The sequence below is a fragment of the Ctenopharyngodon idella genome, chromosome 18, assembly GCF_019924925.1.
Source record: "Ctenopharyngodon idella isolate HZGC_01 chromosome 18, HZGC01, whole genome shotgun sequence".
In the NCBI taxonomy this organism is placed as follows: domain Eukaryota; kingdom Metazoa; phylum Chordata; class Actinopteri; order Cypriniformes; family Xenocyprididae; genus Ctenopharyngodon; species Ctenopharyngodon idella.
The window spans coordinates 7,359,928-7,380,444 of NC_067237.1; the positions used below are offsets into that span (position 1 = coordinate 7,359,928).

The following is a 20,517-nucleotide window of genomic DNA, read 5'->3' on the forward strand; positions in this document are numbered from 1 at the left end:
GCAGAGACACAAACAGGGACAGGCAATGGTCAGGGCAGGCGGCAAACAAACACAGTCCAAATAACAGGCAAGGATCAGGGCAGGCGGCAAACAAACACAGTCCAATAAACAGTCCAACGGTAACAGAAATACAATCCACAAGAAAACGCTCAGTAGTGATCACCGGGGCAAATCAAGACTTCGCAATGAGGTGGTGTGTGTGTGAGTCCTTTATAGTCCAGGTAGTGTGCTAAGCTGTATGTGGCAGCTGGTGATTGGTGTGGAGTGTGCATGTGATTGGCAAGGAGGATTATGGGAAATGGAGTCCAGGAACTGACAGGAACAGACAGTGATCGTGACATAACGCCCCCCTTCCGGAAGGCGCGTCCTCGCGGCGTAAATGGCACAGATAGGGAGGGGGGGTGGGTACATTGGAGACCTGTTGGCAGACGGGAACGGGGTCTCCAATGCAGGTCCAGGAACTCGGGCAGCCACGGCGGGTCAGGTGCCACGGGCAGCCACGGCGGGTCAGGTGCCACGGGCGGCCACGGCGGGTCAGGAGCCACGGGCGGCCACGGCGGGTCAGGAGTGTCGGGAGGCCACGGCGGGTCAGGTAGCTTGGGCGCCCACGGCAGGTCAGGTGGCTTGGGCAACCACGGCAGGTCAGGTGGCTTGGGCAACCACGGCAGGTCAGGTGGCTTGGGCAACCACGGTAGGTCAGGTGGCTTGGGCGACCACGGCAGGTCAGGTGGCTTGGGCGACCACGGCAGGTCAGGGTCCGTAGCTGGCCACAGCAGTTCACAGGCGGTTGAAGGCCGTGGGCGTGTAAGGTCCCCACCCGCAAGCTCAAGCAATTCGGAGGCCGCTGATGATCGCGGCCGTGCAGGGTCCCCACCCACAAGCTCCCCACCCTCAGGTATATGGCCCCCCCCCAAAAAGTTCTTGGGGAATTCAACGGAGGCCGTGGCGGTTTCGTGGGTAAGGAGCTTGGGTGGCGCCGGCAGGGCGAGGAGCTCGGGTGGCGCCGGCAGGGCGAGGAGCTCGGGTGGCGCCGGCAGGGCGAGGAGCTCGGGTGGCGCCGGCGGGGACGAGGAGCTCGGTTGGCGCCGGCAGGGCGAGGAGCTCGGTTGGCGCCGGCAGGGCGAGGAGCTCGGTGCCGGCCTCCGTGGCTGTATCAGGAAGAGCGGATTGCTCTGGGACGGCAGCGGGCTGCTCTGGAACGGCAGCGGGCTGCTCTGGGACGGCAGCGGACTGCTCTGGGACGGCAGCGGACTGCTCTGGGACGGCCTCTGGGCCTACAGCGGGCTCTGGGAAGGCCTCCGGGCCTTGAGGGCTGGAGGAAGCCTTCTTCCTCCTCCTCCTCCGTTTGAATGGTTGAGGCGGTGGCTCTGTGCCTACCTCCTCGGTGGGCGCTGCAGCGGGCTCACGGGGTGGAGCGGACTCACTGGCTGGGACGACCCCTATGTTCCCAGACACTGGCGGGGCGGCTATCTTGCCCGTGGGCACTGGCAAAGCGGCCATCTTGTCCACAGCATCCCGAGAGTTTGAGTGCGTCGCAACCGGCGAGCTTGAGTGCGTAGCGGCCAGCGGGCTTGAGTGCGAAGCGGCCAGCGGGCTTGAGTGCGAAGCGGCCGGCGGAGGCTTAGGAATGCCAGCCGCTCGTGCTGAAGTCAGCGGTGGATCAGCCACACAGGAACGCAACCCACTCCGCTCCCAAACAGATCCAGAGACGTGATGTAATTCTAGAAGATCAACGGAGACTTGACTTGGCTCTGGAAGATCAGCGGAGACATGATGTGATGATGTTGTGGCCGCCATTTTGTGAATGCTCTCTTTAGAGGCAGCCATTACATGGGGGGACGAGGTGTCGCGTTCCTCCGCGACACCCACAGTAAAAAGTGAACCAACAGTAAGCAGGGCAAAGTCCAGAAATTCCACGAACGACCCTCGGGGACCATTAATAAGTAAGTAGTCCTTCAATGGTTCGTTTAATCCATAGCCAAAGAAGTCAATGAGGGCACAGTCAGGCAGGTCAGATAAATAGGCAATGTCTAGAAACTTCTGAATGTGGTCCTCGAGTGTAGAATTACCTTGCCGAAGGCGGACGAGACGTATTGCTGGGTCCATGCTAGGGCTGGAAGCGCTCGTAGAAGCTGCTGGATCGTTTGATGGCGAAGTCTTCTGTAACGATGGGTCGAAAGCGTGAGGATCCATTTGCAGCTTTATTACGATAAACACCAAAGCAGACAGGGGCAAAGGCAGAGACACAAACAGGGACAGGCAATGGTCAGGGCAGGCGGCAAACAAACACAGTCCAAATAACAGGCAAGGATCAGGGCAGGCGGCAAACAAACACAGTCCAATAAACAGTCCAACGGTAACAGAAATACAATCCACAAGAAAACGCTCAGTAGTGATCACCGGGGCAAATCAAGACTTCGCAATGAGGTGGTGTGTGTGTGAGTCCTTTATAGTCCAGGTAGTGTGCTAAGCTGTATGTGGCAGCTGGTGATTGGTGTGGAGTGTGCATGTGATTGGCAAGGAGGATTATGGGAAATGGAGTCCAGGAACTGACAGGAACAGACAGTGATCGTGACAGTTGTAGCTATTGCTGAGGAGTTATTATTTTCATAGTTAGACACGCTAGCCAGCAGTGCTATTAAGAAGATAGGTTTGGGTTTTGTAGTCAATTTGCTTTATTCACGTCATTGTCATAAGAGGGAGGGTATGTTTTAACCTTGATCTATCTTGTGCACTTGTATTGAGCTATATGTAGCTATAAAGCTCTACGCCATGGCATACTGGATTGAAGTGTATAAACTATGACATTAAGTGAGATGAAATGTTAAAATTGACATTGTTGGTAAAAACTGAGTTGTTGCAAAGAAAATATTGTTGCAAAAAATATTTCACATTAAAATTTAAATAATTTAAATGTGAAATATTTTTAGTTATATATATAGTAAGTAAAACATTTTTCAGTGTTTATTAAACTTTATGAAACACCTTTGCTGAAGTATTGTCTGTTTTCTTGCAGGTTTTTTTTTTTTGTCTTAAATGGCTATAAAACGAGAGCTAAAAACCTAACAATTTTTTTAAATGATGCTCAATTTTTTGTATATTTTCGCTTGGTAGTATTTTTATCTTTCATGCTATATTGACGTGAAGGATGGCAAGCGCTGCTGCTCGAGCTGCCCTCCGTCTGCTGCCTATCCCACTGAAAATGAACTGGGATCTGGTGGTTGTACTGTAGCCTACCAAGTAAAATGCACCCCCCTGACCAAGGGTATAATGTATATTAATAAAATCAAGTATTGAAAAAATGGCAATGGCAAATATCCATTGATGATGTAACCGAAAAACATGAACCTCTGGTTTCAATTTTTCATTTTTGCATTTGCATTGTATGGTCTGAAAATTGACTAAATTGCAGGTGCATTGTATGATTTATTTATTAAAATCATTAATGTGAATGGATGTAAAACTTCCTGCTTCAGATGCGATCAATAATGCAATTTGATTTATTTATTGTGGGGGGTCAGAAATTAAAATTAATACAAAAATGAAATTAATACAAATGATAGTGTAGTACTTGTATGAGATCTGTATTTGTATATTATAACTTGATATAATTAAGCAAAATCACACAAGCTGTTTTCACAAATTTGAGCACAATTGTAAACTTGATATTGCTGTAGGAGCCATTTTAATGCAATGTATGTTTTGTCCATTGGGTGTCCATGTGGCTGTATATTTAGAGCACGGGGTTAATGAGAGGACAGGTGTGTTTGGTGGCTGGGAGGCAAACAGTTTTTGACCGTGCTAAGCCATACGTCGTTTTTACCGCACAGATGAGTGCTTACGTGTTGACATGGATTATGGATAAAGAGTTTGTTCTGTTTGCAAGGTATGAACTTTATGCTTGTGAATTATGAGCAGTACAAGAATGAGAGCTCACAGAAAGCAGATTGGAAGCAGTGTTTATTGACTGGAACAAAATAAAGAGACAGTTTGCATTTTAACATCCGCGTGTATGGACTTCATTGGCACGCGTACTTAACTTGCTTATTTCTGCCACCGACACCAGCGGTTTAATGGAAGGCCGTAATAATTGCTTTTATACAACCATTCAATAAACAATTTTTATTTATTTTTTTAAACATTATTCTCAACATTATTTATGCATTTGTAATTGTACTAATTCAGATGCAGCTTCTGTGCCACCTCTGCAGTGCAAAGATGAATTTTGTTGTTAATGATTTCATTTGATTGGTGACAGCTCCATATAGTGTCTTATTCTAATTGTATTTATTGATTTAAAAAAGTAATTTTTCAGGAGGTAATGTGGACTTTTTAGATGAATTTAAGGATTGCTGGTCTGGTCTTGGTCTCGGATTAGGTGTTCTTGATGACTGGGATCAATAAAACCATAACGCAAAGTTTCTCCCTGGGAAGTGCAAAACATTTTCGAGAGAACCCAAAATCATTGATGTATTATTTTTTCCTCCCAGCTCTTTTTTTTTTTTTCTTTCTACCATATTTTTCTATCCACCTAGTGGCTGTAAGAATTGATGTCTTTATGCTATCATTTGTGTTGCTAATTATTATTTTGTTCAGAGCAATTATGTTTAGAGTCATATATTAAATTTAATAGATTAATCAAATTGCCAATGAATGCAAAATAATCAATTAAATTAATTTAATGAATAAATAGCTGTGCAAGGCAGTGGCGTTGCTTTAGCCTATATCAGGACATATCTGGAACTCATTCTTCTGCTCAATTCATACTGTTGGTCTGATTTCACATGAGTCTGATGTTTAGTCTTCTGTTCTGATCAGTTCACTTCTTGCAGATCTAATGTTAGATGTAACGGTGTTCTGAAATATTTGGTGTCTGAGATTTTCGGTGACACTGGGCGGAGCCTACATGAATATTCACGAGTTTCCTGTTTTGTGTTAAAGCGACTCTGAAAATGTTAGTGCACGCTCTTTGGCTTGCATTAAAGGTAATTAGCCTATGTTTCAGCGTTAAACGAAATCAAGCTTATATTCTAACTGTTATTTATGCACAATATTTTATACATAAGCTATATTGTGTTATGTCGTGTCATGTGTTCGCTATGTTTGATATGAACACAGCCAATGATTTGTCAGAGGTGTCGTTAGGATTCGCTAAATGAGCCAATAGCGTTTTAAGTAGCCTATATTTTTTGTTGTTTGTTTTACCTTAAGTCTTTAAAGCATATAGTTTTAAAAGTTTGACGAAATGTGTGGTAGCATAATAATATTAATTGTAAACTCCTGTGGTGAAGGCAGCAGTAAACTTAGTTTGCAGAAGCACTTCTAATCTGGGTAGACTTGAATTTCTAGTGTTATATACAGGTGCTGGTCATATAATTAGAATATCATCAAAAAGTTGATTTATTTCACTAATTCCGTTCAAAAAGTGAAACTTGTATATTATATTCATTCATTACACACAGACTGATATATTTCAAATGTTTATTTCTTTTAATTTTGATGATTATAACTGACAACTAAGGAAAAATCCCAAATTCAGTATCTCAGAAAATTAGAATATTACTTAAGACCAATACAAAGAAAGGATTTTTAGAAATCTTGGCCAGCTGAAAAGTATGAACATGAAAAGTATGAGCATGTACAGCACTCAATACTTAGTTGGGGCTCCTTTTGCCTTAATTATTGCAGCAATGCGGCGTAGCATGGAGTCGATCAGTCTGTGGCACTGCTCAGGTGTTATAAGAGCCCAGGTTGCTCTGATAGTGGCCTTCAGCTCTTCTGCATTGTTGGGTCTGGCATATCGCATCTTCCTCTTCATAACACCCCATAGATTTTCTATGGGGTTAAGCTCAAGTTTGCTGGCCGAATTAAGAACAGGGATACCATGGTCCTTAAACCAGGTACTGGTAGCTTTGGCACTGTGTGCAGGTGCCAAGACCTGTTGGAAAATGAAATCTGCATCTCCATAAAGTTGGTCAGCAGCAGGAAGCATGAAGTGCTCTAAAACTTCCTGGTATACGGATGCGTTGACCTTGGACCTCAGAAAACACAGTGGACCAACACCAGCAGATGACATGGCACCCCAAACCATCACTGACTGTGGAAACTTTACACTGGACCTCAAGCAACGTGGATTGTGTGCCTCTCCTCTCTTCCTCCAGACTCTGGGACCCTGATTTCCAAAGGAAATGCAAAATTTACTTTCATCAGAGAACACAACTTTGGACCACTCATCAGCAGTCCAGTCCTTTTTGTCTTTAGCCCAGGCGAGACACTTCTGACACTGTCTGTTGTTCAAGAGTGGCTTGACACAAGGAATGCGACAGCTGAAACCCATGTCTTGCATACGTCTGTGCGTAGTGGTTCTTGAAGCATTGACTCCAGCTGCAGTCCACTCTTTGTGAATCTCCCCCACATTTTTGAATGGGTTTTGTTTCACAATCTTCTCCAGGGTGCGGTTATCCCTATTGCTTGTACACTTTTTTTCTACCACATCTTTTCCTTCCCTTCTCCTCTCTATTAATGTGCTTGGACACAGAGCTCTGTGAACAGCCAGCCTCTTTTGCAGTGACCTTTTGTGTCTTGCCCTCCTTGTGCAAGGTGTCAATAGTCGTCTTCCCCATGATTGTGTAGCCTACAGAACTAGACTGAGAGACCATTTAAAGGCCTTTGCAGGTGTTTTGAGTTAATTAGCTGATAAGAGTGTGGCACCAGGTGTCTTCAATATTGTACCTTTTCACAATATTCTACTTTTCTGAGATACTGAATTTGGGATTTTCCTTAGTTGTCAGTTATAATCATCAAAATTAAAAGAAATAAACATTTGAAATATATCAGTCTGTGTGTAATGAAAGAATATAATATACAAGTTTCACTTTTTTGAATGGAATTAGTCAAATCAACTTTTTGATGATATTCTAATTATATGACCAGCACTTGTATGTTATGTTTCCAAAATTGCACACGTGCATGAAAACATGTTAATGTACTTTAAATATAGTTTAATGATTATCCAAATAGGCCATGATGAATTATGCATGTAATAACTAATATAATGTCTATAGCTAATATAACCTTGATTTGTTCCCAAAGATAATGACTTTTGCCAATAAATATCCCTGTACACCAGACAAAGCAGACACTTTATTTTTTCCCTTTTTCACAGTGTATTAAATCTTTATAATACAGGTTTGTTGTAATGTCATTTTATTATATATTTTAGATTTGAATGTGTCAGTAGCAAAGGCTGGTATCACTGGGATTGCATGAGCAGACCAAACTTTCATTTGTCTGGGATCCCAAGACCCTGTGTAAAGTGTGTTATTGTGTGTTTAAATACAAGTGTTTTTGCTAATTATATATCATACATGTCATGACTTCTCATTTGTGAATACAATTTCAACACAGAATCAGTTAGTTTTTTTTTTTTTTTTTTTAATTCAAAATGAAACCACTCATTATTTACTTTAATATTTGATATTACAGATATGCAAATTACTACATGGTCTATTATTTTAGCCGCTAAATAAACATAATTAAAATGTAAACATTTTAATTGTTGTGGAAAGCTTGTAGAATTAAACTAAAACCTTGTGAAAGTGCTGCAGGGAAGCTAATATCACTGTCTCATCATGTTTCTATTCATATACAGCATTGTGTGTTTTGCAGAAAAAGATAAAGAAGGTTTACATGCATTAATTCATGCATCTCAAAAACATAAACGGAACATAAACCTAACTCAATGCGTTTTAAAAATAATAATGTCTGGTTAAAGTTATGCAGGCTATCAACTGAGAAAGCAATAGGGAATGACAAAATAATCACAACTGAAACTTTTATTATGCCACCACAGATTTATACAAGTTATCTTATCAAATGAACTAAAAGCAAATCAAATCAAAACAGTTGTAGCCCATACTAAAACAAACAAACTCGATGGCTGTTGGCTCATTTCCTAACGATAGACCACCAGGGGCTGTAATCACTACTAAGTAACCTACAAACTATTGAGCATACATAAACAGTTATTAATAAAAAAGAATCACAACTTCATTCGACGCGGAAACACAATTACGTTACCGAAAACAGTTCTGTGATCCAAGGACTACACTAAAATTTTCAGTGGCGCTTTAACACAAAACAGGAAACTCGTGAATATTCATGAAAGCTCCGCCCAAAATCTCAGACACCGAATATTTAAGAACACTGGCAACAGTAGCCACGCCCACCAGAGCAGAGAGAGCCAATCGGATCACAGCTTCAGTAAATACACAACAGTGGATGCAGTGGATGTAATATCACAACAAATATTTCTGTATTTCAGTAAGATCAGGGTTTAGAGTGACAGAATCTCCCTCCATTAGGACCAGTTATTGTTGCACTAATAAAACGCCTTCACTGCTGTGTGTGCACTTGGAAGGGATAAATGGAGAGCGCAAATTCAGGTCACATCACTTTCACTTTCACTTTACAATAGCCTACACCTCCTACCACGGTCTGTAAGGGGCTGGGCTATTTATACTGATAAACGTAGGTCCTCCTTAAGTGTCACATATGTGAGAAACTGCGGTTCTCAGCTGTCTCATTGTTAAAGTTGTGTGTGTTTTTGTGAGACATTCGAAGTTGTGGCGACTGGGGGCGGCTCATGAATGTCGAGCACAGTGGAGATTAGGAACCAAATATCTAGCCTAAATAATCTCCATTGATCATATTGTATTAGGAATCTACACAGCTCTACAAAAACAGACGATGTTACTGCTGTTTCTCATCTCATTGCTTTTGGACGGTAAGTGGACTTCTTGTAGCTGCACAGTCCCCTCGGTGAACATAATCACTACACGATTGCTGGAATAACCAACAGGCTGCTGAACCTATGTTGGTCGGGTTTCTTTTTTGCAATGTAGCTATTTGCGGGTTGTTTTGAACGAGCTGTAAAACGGGGACAGAACACCAAAAACCGGGTCTGTCCACCGCAGTAAAATTAGGCTAGTTTGCAGTTTGAACTTCAGATTTCTTGTGGCTATAAACCCACAGTGCGCTGTCGTAGACATGCAAATAATATCGCATGCAAATGCTATTTCGCTTTGTGAAAACTTTCACAATGCAGTTTTGGGCCGCTTAACCCATCCTGTAGTCCATAACTTCACTTTTCTAATTTGTGAAAGGTTTCATAATGCAGTTTCAGTCAGATAACCCTTCCCTGAGTGTTTAACTTCACTATTTTGAATTGTAAAAACTTTAACAGTGCAGTTTGGGTCAGTTAACCCCTCCCTGAGTCTTTTACTTCAACATTCAGATTTGTGAAAGCTTTCATTTCTAAAATGGGCCTACATTCATAATCATAAAGTGTGTCCCCGGTTTTACTTCCACAGACTTCAGCCTTAAACTTGAAAACACATCTGGTGTACAAGCCTTGTTTATCTATCCACCATACGCCCCATGAAGCTTTGCACGATTTGTGTGACTTCCGTTCACACAAACTTTGAAAGGAATACGCTTTGAAGTCGACATGAAACGGAAGCTGCAGTTGTCTTTTTTCTATGTGACGTCTATCCGAGTGAAAAGAAAAAAGAAAAGAAAAGCTGGGTGCGATGAGATGACTTTATTCTGCTCTGCTCAACCATCGAACATTAAAAATTGGTTTAAAAGTGTAAAACATTAACTTCTTTCAATGGATTACCTCAAAAGCAATATTACCCCTGACGAAAATGAGCTATTTTACTACGAATAAAAATAACTAAATAAATAATTTAAAAAAAAAAAGTTATCATAATTTACTCCATTCATAGACAGTTGATCAGATATCATTTCCAAGTTCACCCTAACACTCTATTTACATCTGTGCTGCTGGTAAAAAAAAAAAAAAAAAAAGGTTACTGTTATGTTTAGCTAATGTGAAGTAACCCTTTTGGATCAGAATATCTGCCACATTGAAAAAATTATCATTTTTACCTCAAACAATACATTTTAATTTTCACATTTTTTCAAATACAATCATTCACAGTAATGCCGTATCTGTCTCACACAGTGTTTTCATTTGAAACTGAGGTTGCTAGTGTGTTATCAGATTAAGCTATATATCCATAACCGTTCATTTATGTTCTGCAGGCGCTTCTGGTGCAGAATCAGATGAGACAGTGACCGTGATGGAGGGAGATTCTGTTACTCTACACACCAATCTTACTGAAGTACTGAACGATGATACGATACTGTGGCTGTTTGGACCTAAAGACTCTGTCATATCTCAAATAACAAGAAAGAGGAACCTAACTTCATTTTTTATAACCGATGACAGGAGATTCAGAGACAGATTGCAGGTGGACCAAAAGACTGGATCGCTCACCATCAGAAACACCAGAATCAGACACTCTGGACAATATAAACTCAGCATCTCTAGTGACAAGATTACCATGAAGATATTTAACGTCACTGTCATTGGTGAGGATCTCACATGTATCTTTTCTATGTAAAGATGTGACACTGTATACTATAAAAGCAGTATTAAAATATACCAGCTCTGATCTGATTTTTTTTTTTTTTTTTCAGGCGTGGTTGTTGAGATGGATGGAGTGAAGTCAGTGTCGGTGACAGAGGGAGATTCTGTCATTCTACAGAGTGATGTTTCTGAAGTACAGAGAGACGTTCTGATCGTGTGGAGGTTTGGAGATAAAGGCATCCTCCTAGCTAAAATCGATGTGGAAAATAAAGAGACCTCTTTAAACGATGCTGATGGGAGATTCAGAGACAGACTGAAGCTGGATCTGAATGGATCTCTGACCATCAAGAACGCCAGAACCACAGACTCCGGACTTTATGAACTACAGGTCAGAGGCCGTGAGAGCTCACAGCAATTCCATCTTTCAGTAAATGGTGAGTCTTTATAAAGCAAGAATTTCAAAGTATTGACAAACTATAGTTAGGTCACTTAGAATAGATACTTGGTGTTTGATTAACAGATCTATTATATGGCTACAGATATTTAATTATATAGTTAAAATCGCACAAATGTTGACCATCTATTTCGGGGTTGTTTTATGTTTCTATGTATTTTTTATTTACCAACTTTTACAGAAGTGTAGCTGAAGTCTTAAAATGACAAAAACTAAAATTAAAATAATCTAAAGCTATATTGAAAACTAATAAAAAAATATAACAAAAGCAGATAACAATTACTAAACTAAATTTAAAATAGCAAATATAAAAATGCTAAAATATTAATAAATAATGTATTGTGAATAAATAATACTGATCACACTGGTCTATTTCACTGTAGTGACCAAAGGACCTAATTTGTCATTTTTGACATCTATTTATTCATGAACTTTTCGGTGTTTTCAGATCATGACATTCATTGTCTCTCTTTAGCTGTTCCAGATCCGGGTCTGTCTCCAGGTCTTATAGCATTTGTTGTTGCTGCTCTGCTGGTGGCTGCAGTTGTATCTTCTGTTGTGGTTTACTATCGGCGCAAGATCTCTGAACTAGAAAAAAAAGTGGGTGAGTATTACAGCTGATATAGCAAGACAAACACTATAAGCTTTTTTACACAAGGAGTAGATTTGCATATGTGTGTTTTCAGTTGGTTCTAAATTTGTTTATAAATTTTATTGGTATATCAAAATTCCTGAATGTAAATATTCATGCGCCAAATTTACACACATATGTTTGTTTTATTGTACCGTCCTGATTCTGAGTGAATAGATTCATTTGCCATACAAAAAAAAAAAGTCAGATTTCCAAACATGACTCATGTGTCTTCATACAGTTTGTATTTAAATAATTTCATAACACTACTTCTGCAATTGCAATTTTGTATAAATGCATGCATATTTGATATGTACATTTTCAAGGCTTCTAAAACAATCATTTTTATGAAGTAAATGTAAGAATAACTTTTATATTAGTAATTAATATTTCAAGATGAATACTCACCGGACTGAAGCAATGTAGGTTTACTTTATTATTCATACATAATTTTTTTTTAAAAATTATGTTAAAATGTGTGTATCAAATACAAACCATCAGGCTTTTGAGGAACGTTTATTTGTTCATCTCTCAATCATCATTCTATTTCATTGCATTACAAGTTTTACATCTACAGAGCTTTGATTATTAAACTAAGCACTTAAAGGGTTAGTTCACCCAAAAATGAAAATTCTGTCATTAATTACTCACCCTCATGTCGTTCCACACCTGTACAACCTTCGTTCATCTTCAGAACCCAAATTAAGATATTTTTGAAGAAATCCAAGAGGTATATGACTCGTCCATAGACAGCAATATAATCAACACTTTCAAGGTCCAGAAAGGTACTAAAGACATGGTTAAAACCGTCGACGTGACTGCAGTGGTTCAACCTTAATGTTATGAAGTGACGAGAATACTTTTTGTGAGCAAAAACAAAACAAAAATAAAGACTTTTTTCAACAATCTCTTCTCTTCTTTGTCATTCTCATACGTTGTTTACGTCCAGTACTGAGCCGGCATTCGGACGTAAACACGGAAGCCTTCACTTTGCTTACTGCGTCAGCTGCGTAAGGATAATGACAGGGAAGAGATTCTTGAATAAAGTCATTATTTTGTTTTGTTTTGTGCACAAAATATTCTCTTTCTTTCATTAAATTAAGGTTGAACCACTGCAGTCACGTCGACGGTTTTAACCATGTCTTTAGTACCTTTCTGGATCTTGAAAGTGTTGATTATATTGCTGTTTATGGACGAGTCATATACCTCTCAGATTTAATCAAAAATATCTTAATTTGTGTTCTGAAGATGAACGAAGGTCTTACGGGTGTGGAACGACATGAGGGTGAGTAATTAATGACAGAAGTTTCACTTTTGGGTGAACTAACCCTTTAAATATAATCTTACTAATACATATTATTGGCAGATACAACTGATGTTCATATGCATTTTATTTAAGTTGTCTCTACTATTATCATTACTATTATAAAGATTTTAGTGATTTTCATCACACACTTTCAGAATTTTTGGCCATATACAGTAAATATCAGAATCTGCACCTACAGTAATTGCATATTTGCTTAGTTTGGGCCTCTGAATAAAATGTTTTATCATCTTTGTATACAAGCTTCATATTCTCATTATATCATATTATATGAGCCATAAAAGCCTGACAAATTTAATGATTATTTTTACTTAAAAAAACTAAAAAAAAAAACTAAAAATATCTAAAAGACCCCATGTCAGAGTTTAGAGGGTTAAACAGCATAAATGCACCTTTTATCAAAGTGAAAATTATGTATAATCTCTTTGAAAAGTTTAGCTTGATCTTATAAATACATTTCATATTTCTCTGTGCAGAGACAATTGAAGAAAAGAAAGTGGCAGACGGAGATTCTGCCACTCTAGAGACTAAAACTGACCTACAGGAAGATGATAAGGTACAGTGGTGGTATCAAGATGACGGCAATCTCATTGCTGAAATCAGCAGAGTGGGAGTGACACGTGAAGTGACACATGATGGTTTTGATGAAAGATTCAGAAGCAAACTGGTGCTAAATGATAAGACTGGATCTCTCACCATCAATAACACCATGAATATTCACTCTGGACTCTATATGCTACAAATCAGCAGCAAAACCAGAAGAATAAAAAAAAAATTCATTCTTACTGTCACAAGTGAGTATATCAATAATCCTGCAATGTGTGTAAAGTTTAAAAAAATCTTAACACAAAGTGCAATTTATTTTTTATTTTTTTTTTTTTTTGGGGCGTCCAAGCCAAAACTCTACAACTAAATATCATTATAACTCCGCAGCCGTATGATGAATGAGGTTGAAAATTGGTATTCATCTTCTTTGGTGGATTTCTCTACTATGAATTGAACTTTCAAATTTAAGTGGCTAATAACATCAAATCTGAATGGCCTACCATTACAAAAACAGATACAGTTGTACATTATGTAAAAAAGAATATGTGTACAGAAATTTGTAAAAATCGGCCTCAAGGTGGTGCTATAATAAGTAACCATGTGTGACAGAATCAAAATTCTTGTTTCTTCTGAAGCCTTGCTTTAATATTTTATAATATATATATTATCTAAAAACTTTATCTTATCCTAACTCCTTCTAGGCTGTTTGTCAGACCTTCACCGACTTTGCATTCATCAGCTCTAGACCAATGCTGGCAAAACATTTAGGAGATAAAACTGCCTCACAATTTTTTATATGTTTGGTATGGCCCATGACTATTTTGTCTGTATCTTGTGTGCGCAAAGTTCAAACTTTGTACATGTGGAAAACAAGTCATTCTGAACACACATGCTTGTTCATGAATTTATAACACTCAGGAGATGAACAGCAAATTCTAAACTATCAGCCACAGGATAAGGAATCTTTTAAACCTAATCTTTTTCTGTCAGTTTCCATCCTTTTGAATGGAAATAAATGCATTATCTAGTTCATGTGAAATGCTTATAGATCATTTAATGTGTCACATGTGGATGTAATAATGAATGCACAGCTCAAGAAATAACTCAGTTTTTAATTCAATATTCCAAAAAAAAAAAAAAAAAAAAAAAAACAGGAGAAATATAAACACAACCACTTTAGCATTAATAAGACTGGACAAAGAACTGATCAAAACAGGGAATATACTGTATATACACAGACTAAATGAGTTAAAGGATTAGTTTATTTCAGAATTAAAAATTTCCTGATAATTTACTCACCCCCATGTCATCCACCATTTATCCAAGATGTTTGTTTTTCTTTCTTCAGTTGAAAGGAAATTAAGGTTTTTGAAGAAAACATTCCAGGATTTTTCTCCATATAGTGGACTTCAGCGGCTACCAACGGATTGAAGGTCCAAATTGCAGTTTCAGTGCAGCTTCAAAGGGCTCTACACGATCCCAGATGAGGAATAAGGGTCTTATCTTGTGAAATGATTGGTCATTTTCTAAAAAAAATAAAAAATAAAATGTATATAGCTACTTTTAACCACAAATGCTCGTCTTGCACTAGCTCTGCGATACGCCACGCATTACGTAATCAAGTTGGAAAGGTCACGTGTGTAGGGTAAAAGTACCGCGGTAGGGTAAAAAGCTCCATCTCATTTTCTCACAACTTCAAATTGTCCGACATCGTTGTTTTACCTTTTTTTGTAAAGGGCGTTTGACTTAGTTTTTGCACGTTCACTTTGTAGATACTGGATTGGTACTTTCGCCACGTCACGCGTGACCTTTCCAACATGATTACATAATGTGTGTTGCATCGCAGAACTAGTGCAATATCAGCATTTGTGGTTAAAAAGTATATACATTTTAATTTTTTGTTTAGAAAATGACAGATTGTTTCGCTAGATAAGACCCTTATTCCTCATCTGGGATCGTGGAGAGCCCTTTGAAGCTGCACTGAAACTGCAATTTGGACCTTCATCCCATTGTACCCCAGTGAAGTCCACTATATGGAGAAAAATCCTGTAATGTTTTCCCCAAAAATCTTAATTTCTTTTCGACTGAAGAAAGAAAGACATAAACATCTTGGATGACATAGGGGTAAGTCAATTTTCAGGAAATTTAAATTCTGAAGTGAACAAATCCTTTAATTAACAAGGGGAAAGCTATAACATTAACTGACTATGTGCCTTTGTCTAAATAAGTTATCTAGCAAACCACAATGAAAATAAATCTACGAACATGCAAACTAGGTTAAAATGTTATCTAAATGTATGTGATGTTGAAAATGCAAACTTAAATAATTCACATTATTCTCCTGTATTTCTGTGTGTTTTGACATGAAGTGAGGACAGTGTCAGTGAGGAAGGGAAATTCTGTCACTCTCAAGACTGATATTGAAATAAAGAGTGAAGATGAGATACTGTGGACATTTGGAGCGGAAAACTGTCTCGTTGTTAAAGCTTATTCAGGAATGACTATTGGTAAGAAATTCCTAGACAGAGTGGAGCTGGACCAGACGAATGGATCTCTGACCATCACAAACATGACAAACACAGACTCTGGACATTTTAAACTACAGATCATCAACAGCAAACATACAACATTCAGGAGATTCAAAGTGATTGTCAAAGGTGAGTAGAACAATGATTATTCTATCAACTATATTTATTTACACAATACACTCTTAAAAATAAATTCTTTATTGGCATTGATAGTTCCCTGAAGAACCTTTAACATCCATGAAACCTTTCCATTTCACAATAGGTTCTTTATAGGGTAAAAAGGTTCCATGAAATGTCACATTATAGAATTATAACAAAATTAATGTTGACTTAAAAAAGTAACCTGGATGCCTTAAAATGTTAAGTTCATTGAAACTAAATTTTAGTTAACACATCAAAAAAGAGTTTAGTTTCATCAACAAACTCAAAATATTATGTTATCTGAACAACATTAATTTTCTTTATTGATTTGACCAAAAAAAAAAAAAAACACATAACAAATCACAAAAAAAATTAATATATATTTTATATTATTATTATTATTATTATTATTATTAATTATATATATAATTTTTTTTTTTTTTTTTTTTGTTACATGTGTAGATGTACATGCAAAAGTTTCTTTCTCTCCTTTCAGTTTCTGTGATTTTTCTCTGTATTTACATTCAGGTTCCACAGGAGAACAACTGAATGATTCAATGACTGAAGAGACTGGGCTGTTGATGTAAGCCACGCCCACCAATGTCAATCACTGTGACATCACCAACATTTGAGCTCAACAACATTTTTCTGATTTTACAAAAGGGATTAATTTAGCAAGTGGATGCACATCCCACTTACTTTATTAACATAATAATATAGTTGACACTGAAGACAGAAATGTGTTAAACTGAGATGTCCTACAGACATCTATCTCACACAAGCTACTTTCTTGGTTTAAAAATAATTTTAAAAATCTAAAGAATTAAAAAAATATATTATAAAGGTTTGCCTTCTTTTTAATCAATGTATTCATTCAAATCTTTTCACATATGACAAAGGGGGGAAATACTGCATAAAACTGTTAGTTACTGTTTTATGTCTTTTGTAGTTGCTGTGTTGCCTTCATGTAAGATAAGAGAATGTAAAAGAATCTCTATTGTTAAGCAGTCATTTTTCATTGCATGTACTTTTGTATAATAAACGCTGATAAAAAAAAATACCTCTAATATCCCACAATTTTTAACTTTCTCTGTGTGATATTTGATCTGAAATATTAATGAAAAATTATTACAAAAATTACAAAAAATGCTGTTATTCCAATTAAATATTTTTAAAATAGAATGGAGCGTTCTCTTCCAAACAATCATACAGATCTAAATTATAAGAAAAAATATAACGAAAAACAGAAAACCAAAGATCTTGGGATCTTGTGTGTGTAACTGCCAAATTAAATATTTAGGAAGGTAGAAAAATGATAAAATGTACAATAAAAAAGTGTGTGTCGCCTATTGCTAAAGCCATTGACGCAAACAAGAGATGTGTTGATGCAAGTAATGTAACAATTAACGCAAGCAGGAAATATTTTCACGCAAGTAGAAGCAACGTGTGTAGACAATGGCCCTCATTTATCAAACGTAGAAACCAGCGTACATCCGAAAGAAAAAATCAGCTTACGACAACGCTCACGTGTGTACATTGAACTTTCCTATGTGGCCGATTCCGTCGCACGAATGAACGGGTGTTAATAAATGTGGCGGCTGAAAACAATCGTCATTTAAATATCAAGCCCCAAATTTTAGAAGCCTCGCCCTAGAGTTTACGACACAGAGAAACATAACCCGCATGAAATCGCATGAAAAAGAAAATGATTTTACTCACACTTGGGGTGTTTAAAAGCTTATTTTTATTAAAATGAATATAAATGAAAATAGCACACGTACATCTCAGAGACGTCTATTTGATGTGTGTGTTTACGTCTGGAAGACGTATTTTTTAGAGTGTTTGCTCATCTGCAATACGTCTATAGGACGTTTTGCTGTCAGATGTCAAATAGACGTTTAGAAGATGTCTTTAAGATGTTTATGATTTAGAATGTATGTAAAACTGACATCTTAAAGATGTCTGTCAGATGTTTGTAAACAGCAGATGCTTTCCAGATGAAGTGATCTTTAACAGACATCTTGCAGACGTACGTGTGCTACTTGGTTATTTTAGTACCTCGCTCCACAGAAAATCCTTTAAATTTATTTTATTCAGAACAGAACAAGAACGAAAAATAAGTAGCTATATATTATAAATTGAAACACAAATTAGGCTATAGTGGCATCCATTATAAAGCAGAAATGAATTTATTTAAAGCAAAACTGAATTGGGCTCACATAGCCTACCTCTCTCATTCGTGAAGAATCAAACTTTTCCATATTCGCGATGTAACATTTATTGGTTGCTGAACTACTGTTCATTATGTAAACAAGGCTTTCTATTTCACTCTTGTTTTAATATCCACGTAAAACATCATCCTTTACATGCGCAAAAATGTGTTTGGATGGGCGTTGCGCGCGCCGACTGGTACAGATGGATAGCGGGCCATTTAAACTGAGCAGTGTTCATTTTGTCTGCATTTTAGTTTGCTGATAAATGGCTGAAATGTAAAGTTAGCAACTCTAGAACTGATATGTTGGGTTTGCGTGTGGTGCGCCTGCGCGATCAATTGGATTTAATAAAATAAAGATAAGTATTTCAATAAAATAAAGAAAACGAAAACAACGCGTCAAATGAGCGTAGCCTGTACTAGCCCTACTTGATGCACAGTTTTTCTCTTTTGTTTTGTTAATCTGGTAATTATTTCAGTGAAATATTTCGTCTAGTCCTATTTTTGTTTTTTGTTTTTATTCCCTGGAGGATATTCTGTTTTTCTCTGCGTTGCAGGTGCGTGATGTGTGAATCCTTATGTTTTGTTGATGTTGCCATTTGCGCGTCCAAAGCGAAATCGCAGGAAAGAAAAAAAAAAACAAAAAAAACATTTGTAGTATTTTAAGACACGCATCTATTCTAATTTAATTTTAATGTGACATTTTAATCGTGTCGTTTAATGGTTAATGATCGGTTAGTGGGTGATTGTCGGTCAGGAAAATAATCTAAATGTTCTCATAACAGTTCTCCACCAGATTTACTATGCTGTACATGTAAGTTCCCGATGACTCAAAAACTTTCGTACACGAGCTGAGACCTGACGTGAGATTTGATCGTAGCCACCGCTCACGCTCATATTGATAAATGCCAAATTTTGCGTGGAAACGAGCGTACGCACAGTTTTCTGACGTACGATCGTTTGATAAATGAGGGCCAATATGCATCAAAACTCATTATAAAAAAGGGGCCTTTAGAGTTTTTTTGGGTGTGGAAGATCTTTTGGAGAGAGAGAGAGAGAGCAGCATACAAGGCAAGTGGAAGCCAGCTACAGACCACAACATCAGAGAATAACAGAGAAGACACCTGACATTCTTAAAGAGAACACATATCCTGAGTAAAGGAGAGGGTAAGCCTTAAAGGGTTAGTTACATTAATTACTCACCTTCATGTCGTTCCACACCCGTAAAACCTTCGTTCATCTTCAGAACACAAATTAAGATATTTTTGATAAAATCCAATGGCTCAGAGAGGCCTCCATTGCCAGCAATGTCACTGAACCTCTCAAGATCCAGAAAGGTACTAAAAACATATTTAAAACAGTTCTTGTGACTACAGTGGTTCAACCTTAATGTTATGAAGCGACGAGAATACTTTTTTGCGCCAAAAAACAAAATAATGACTTTATTCAACAATATGTAGTGATAGGCAATCTCAAAACACTGTTTTGTAAAGCTTCAAAGCTTTACGAATCAGTGGTTCGGAGCACCAAAATCACGTGATTTCAGTAAAAGCTTTGTTACGTCATAAGTGTTTTGAAATTTCAATAGTTCACGTGACTTTGGCAGTTTGATACACGCTCCGAACCACTGATTTGAAACAAAAGATTTGTAAAGCTTCGAAGCTTCATGAAGCAGTTTTGAGATTGCCCATCACTAGATATTGTTGAATAAAGTGGTTATTTTGTTTTTTTGGTGCACAAAAAGTATTCTCGTCATTTCATAACATTAAAGTTGAACCTCTGTAGTCACATGAACTGTTTTAAATATGTCTTTAGTAGCTTTCTGGGCATTGAAAAAGGAAATGATCTTGCTGCCAATGCAGGCCTCACTGAGCCATCGGATTTCATCAAAAAAAATCTTAATTTGTGTTCCGTCTGAAAAAAGATTTTCATAAAGACGTATGGAATTTAACATTTTATGGATGTTAAAGGTTCAGTACAGAACCAATTAAAAAAAAAAATTATAAAGGTTTGCCTTCTTTTTAATCAATGTATTTATTCAAATCTTTTCACACATGATATAGAATTTTAATAATTTATTTTTGCACATTTTTTAAATGTCAAAATTATGCAAATTTCAAATGTGAAGAATTTGAACTGGAAACAAACACTCAAAGACAGCTTTTGAAGTTATTCAAAGAGTTTTTGTTAAAAAAAAAATAGAAAGTATAAAATAGATTATGTACATTAGCTACAATTTAACATTA

General features: G+C 37.7%; 1 protein-coding gene across 3 annotated transcripts; it reads left to right on the forward strand.

Moving 5' to 3' along the window:
• Window positions 1-8,342: 8,342 nt before the first annotated feature.
• LOC127500068 (uncharacterized) lies at window positions 8,343-17,136 on the forward strand. 3 transcript variants are annotated; one of them, XM_051870957.1, is made up of 8 exons: window positions 8,523-8,785; window positions 10,108-10,187; window positions 10,295-10,437; window positions 10,546-10,869; window positions 11,365-11,493; window positions 13,321-13,638; window positions 15,760-16,047; window positions 16,588-17,136. In XM_051870957.1, exons 3-8 carry the CDS (start codon window positions 10,410-10,412, stop codon window positions 16,644-16,646), a joined length of 1,146 nt encoding a protein of 381 aa, XP_051726917.1. In that variant the 5' UTR covers window positions 8,523-8,785; window positions 10,108-10,187; window positions 10,295-10,409; the 3' UTR covers window positions 16,647-17,136. The 3 variants fall into 3 exon arrangements, 2 of the variants coding, with proteins under 2 accessions (XP_051726917.1, XP_051726916.1); XR_007926248.1 differs by having other exon boundaries at window positions 8,343-8,785; window positions 10,108-10,437; window positions 11,365-11,489; XM_051870956.1 differs by having other exon boundaries at window positions 10,108-10,437.
• The last annotated feature ends 3,381 nt before the right edge of the window (window positions 17,137-20,517 follow it).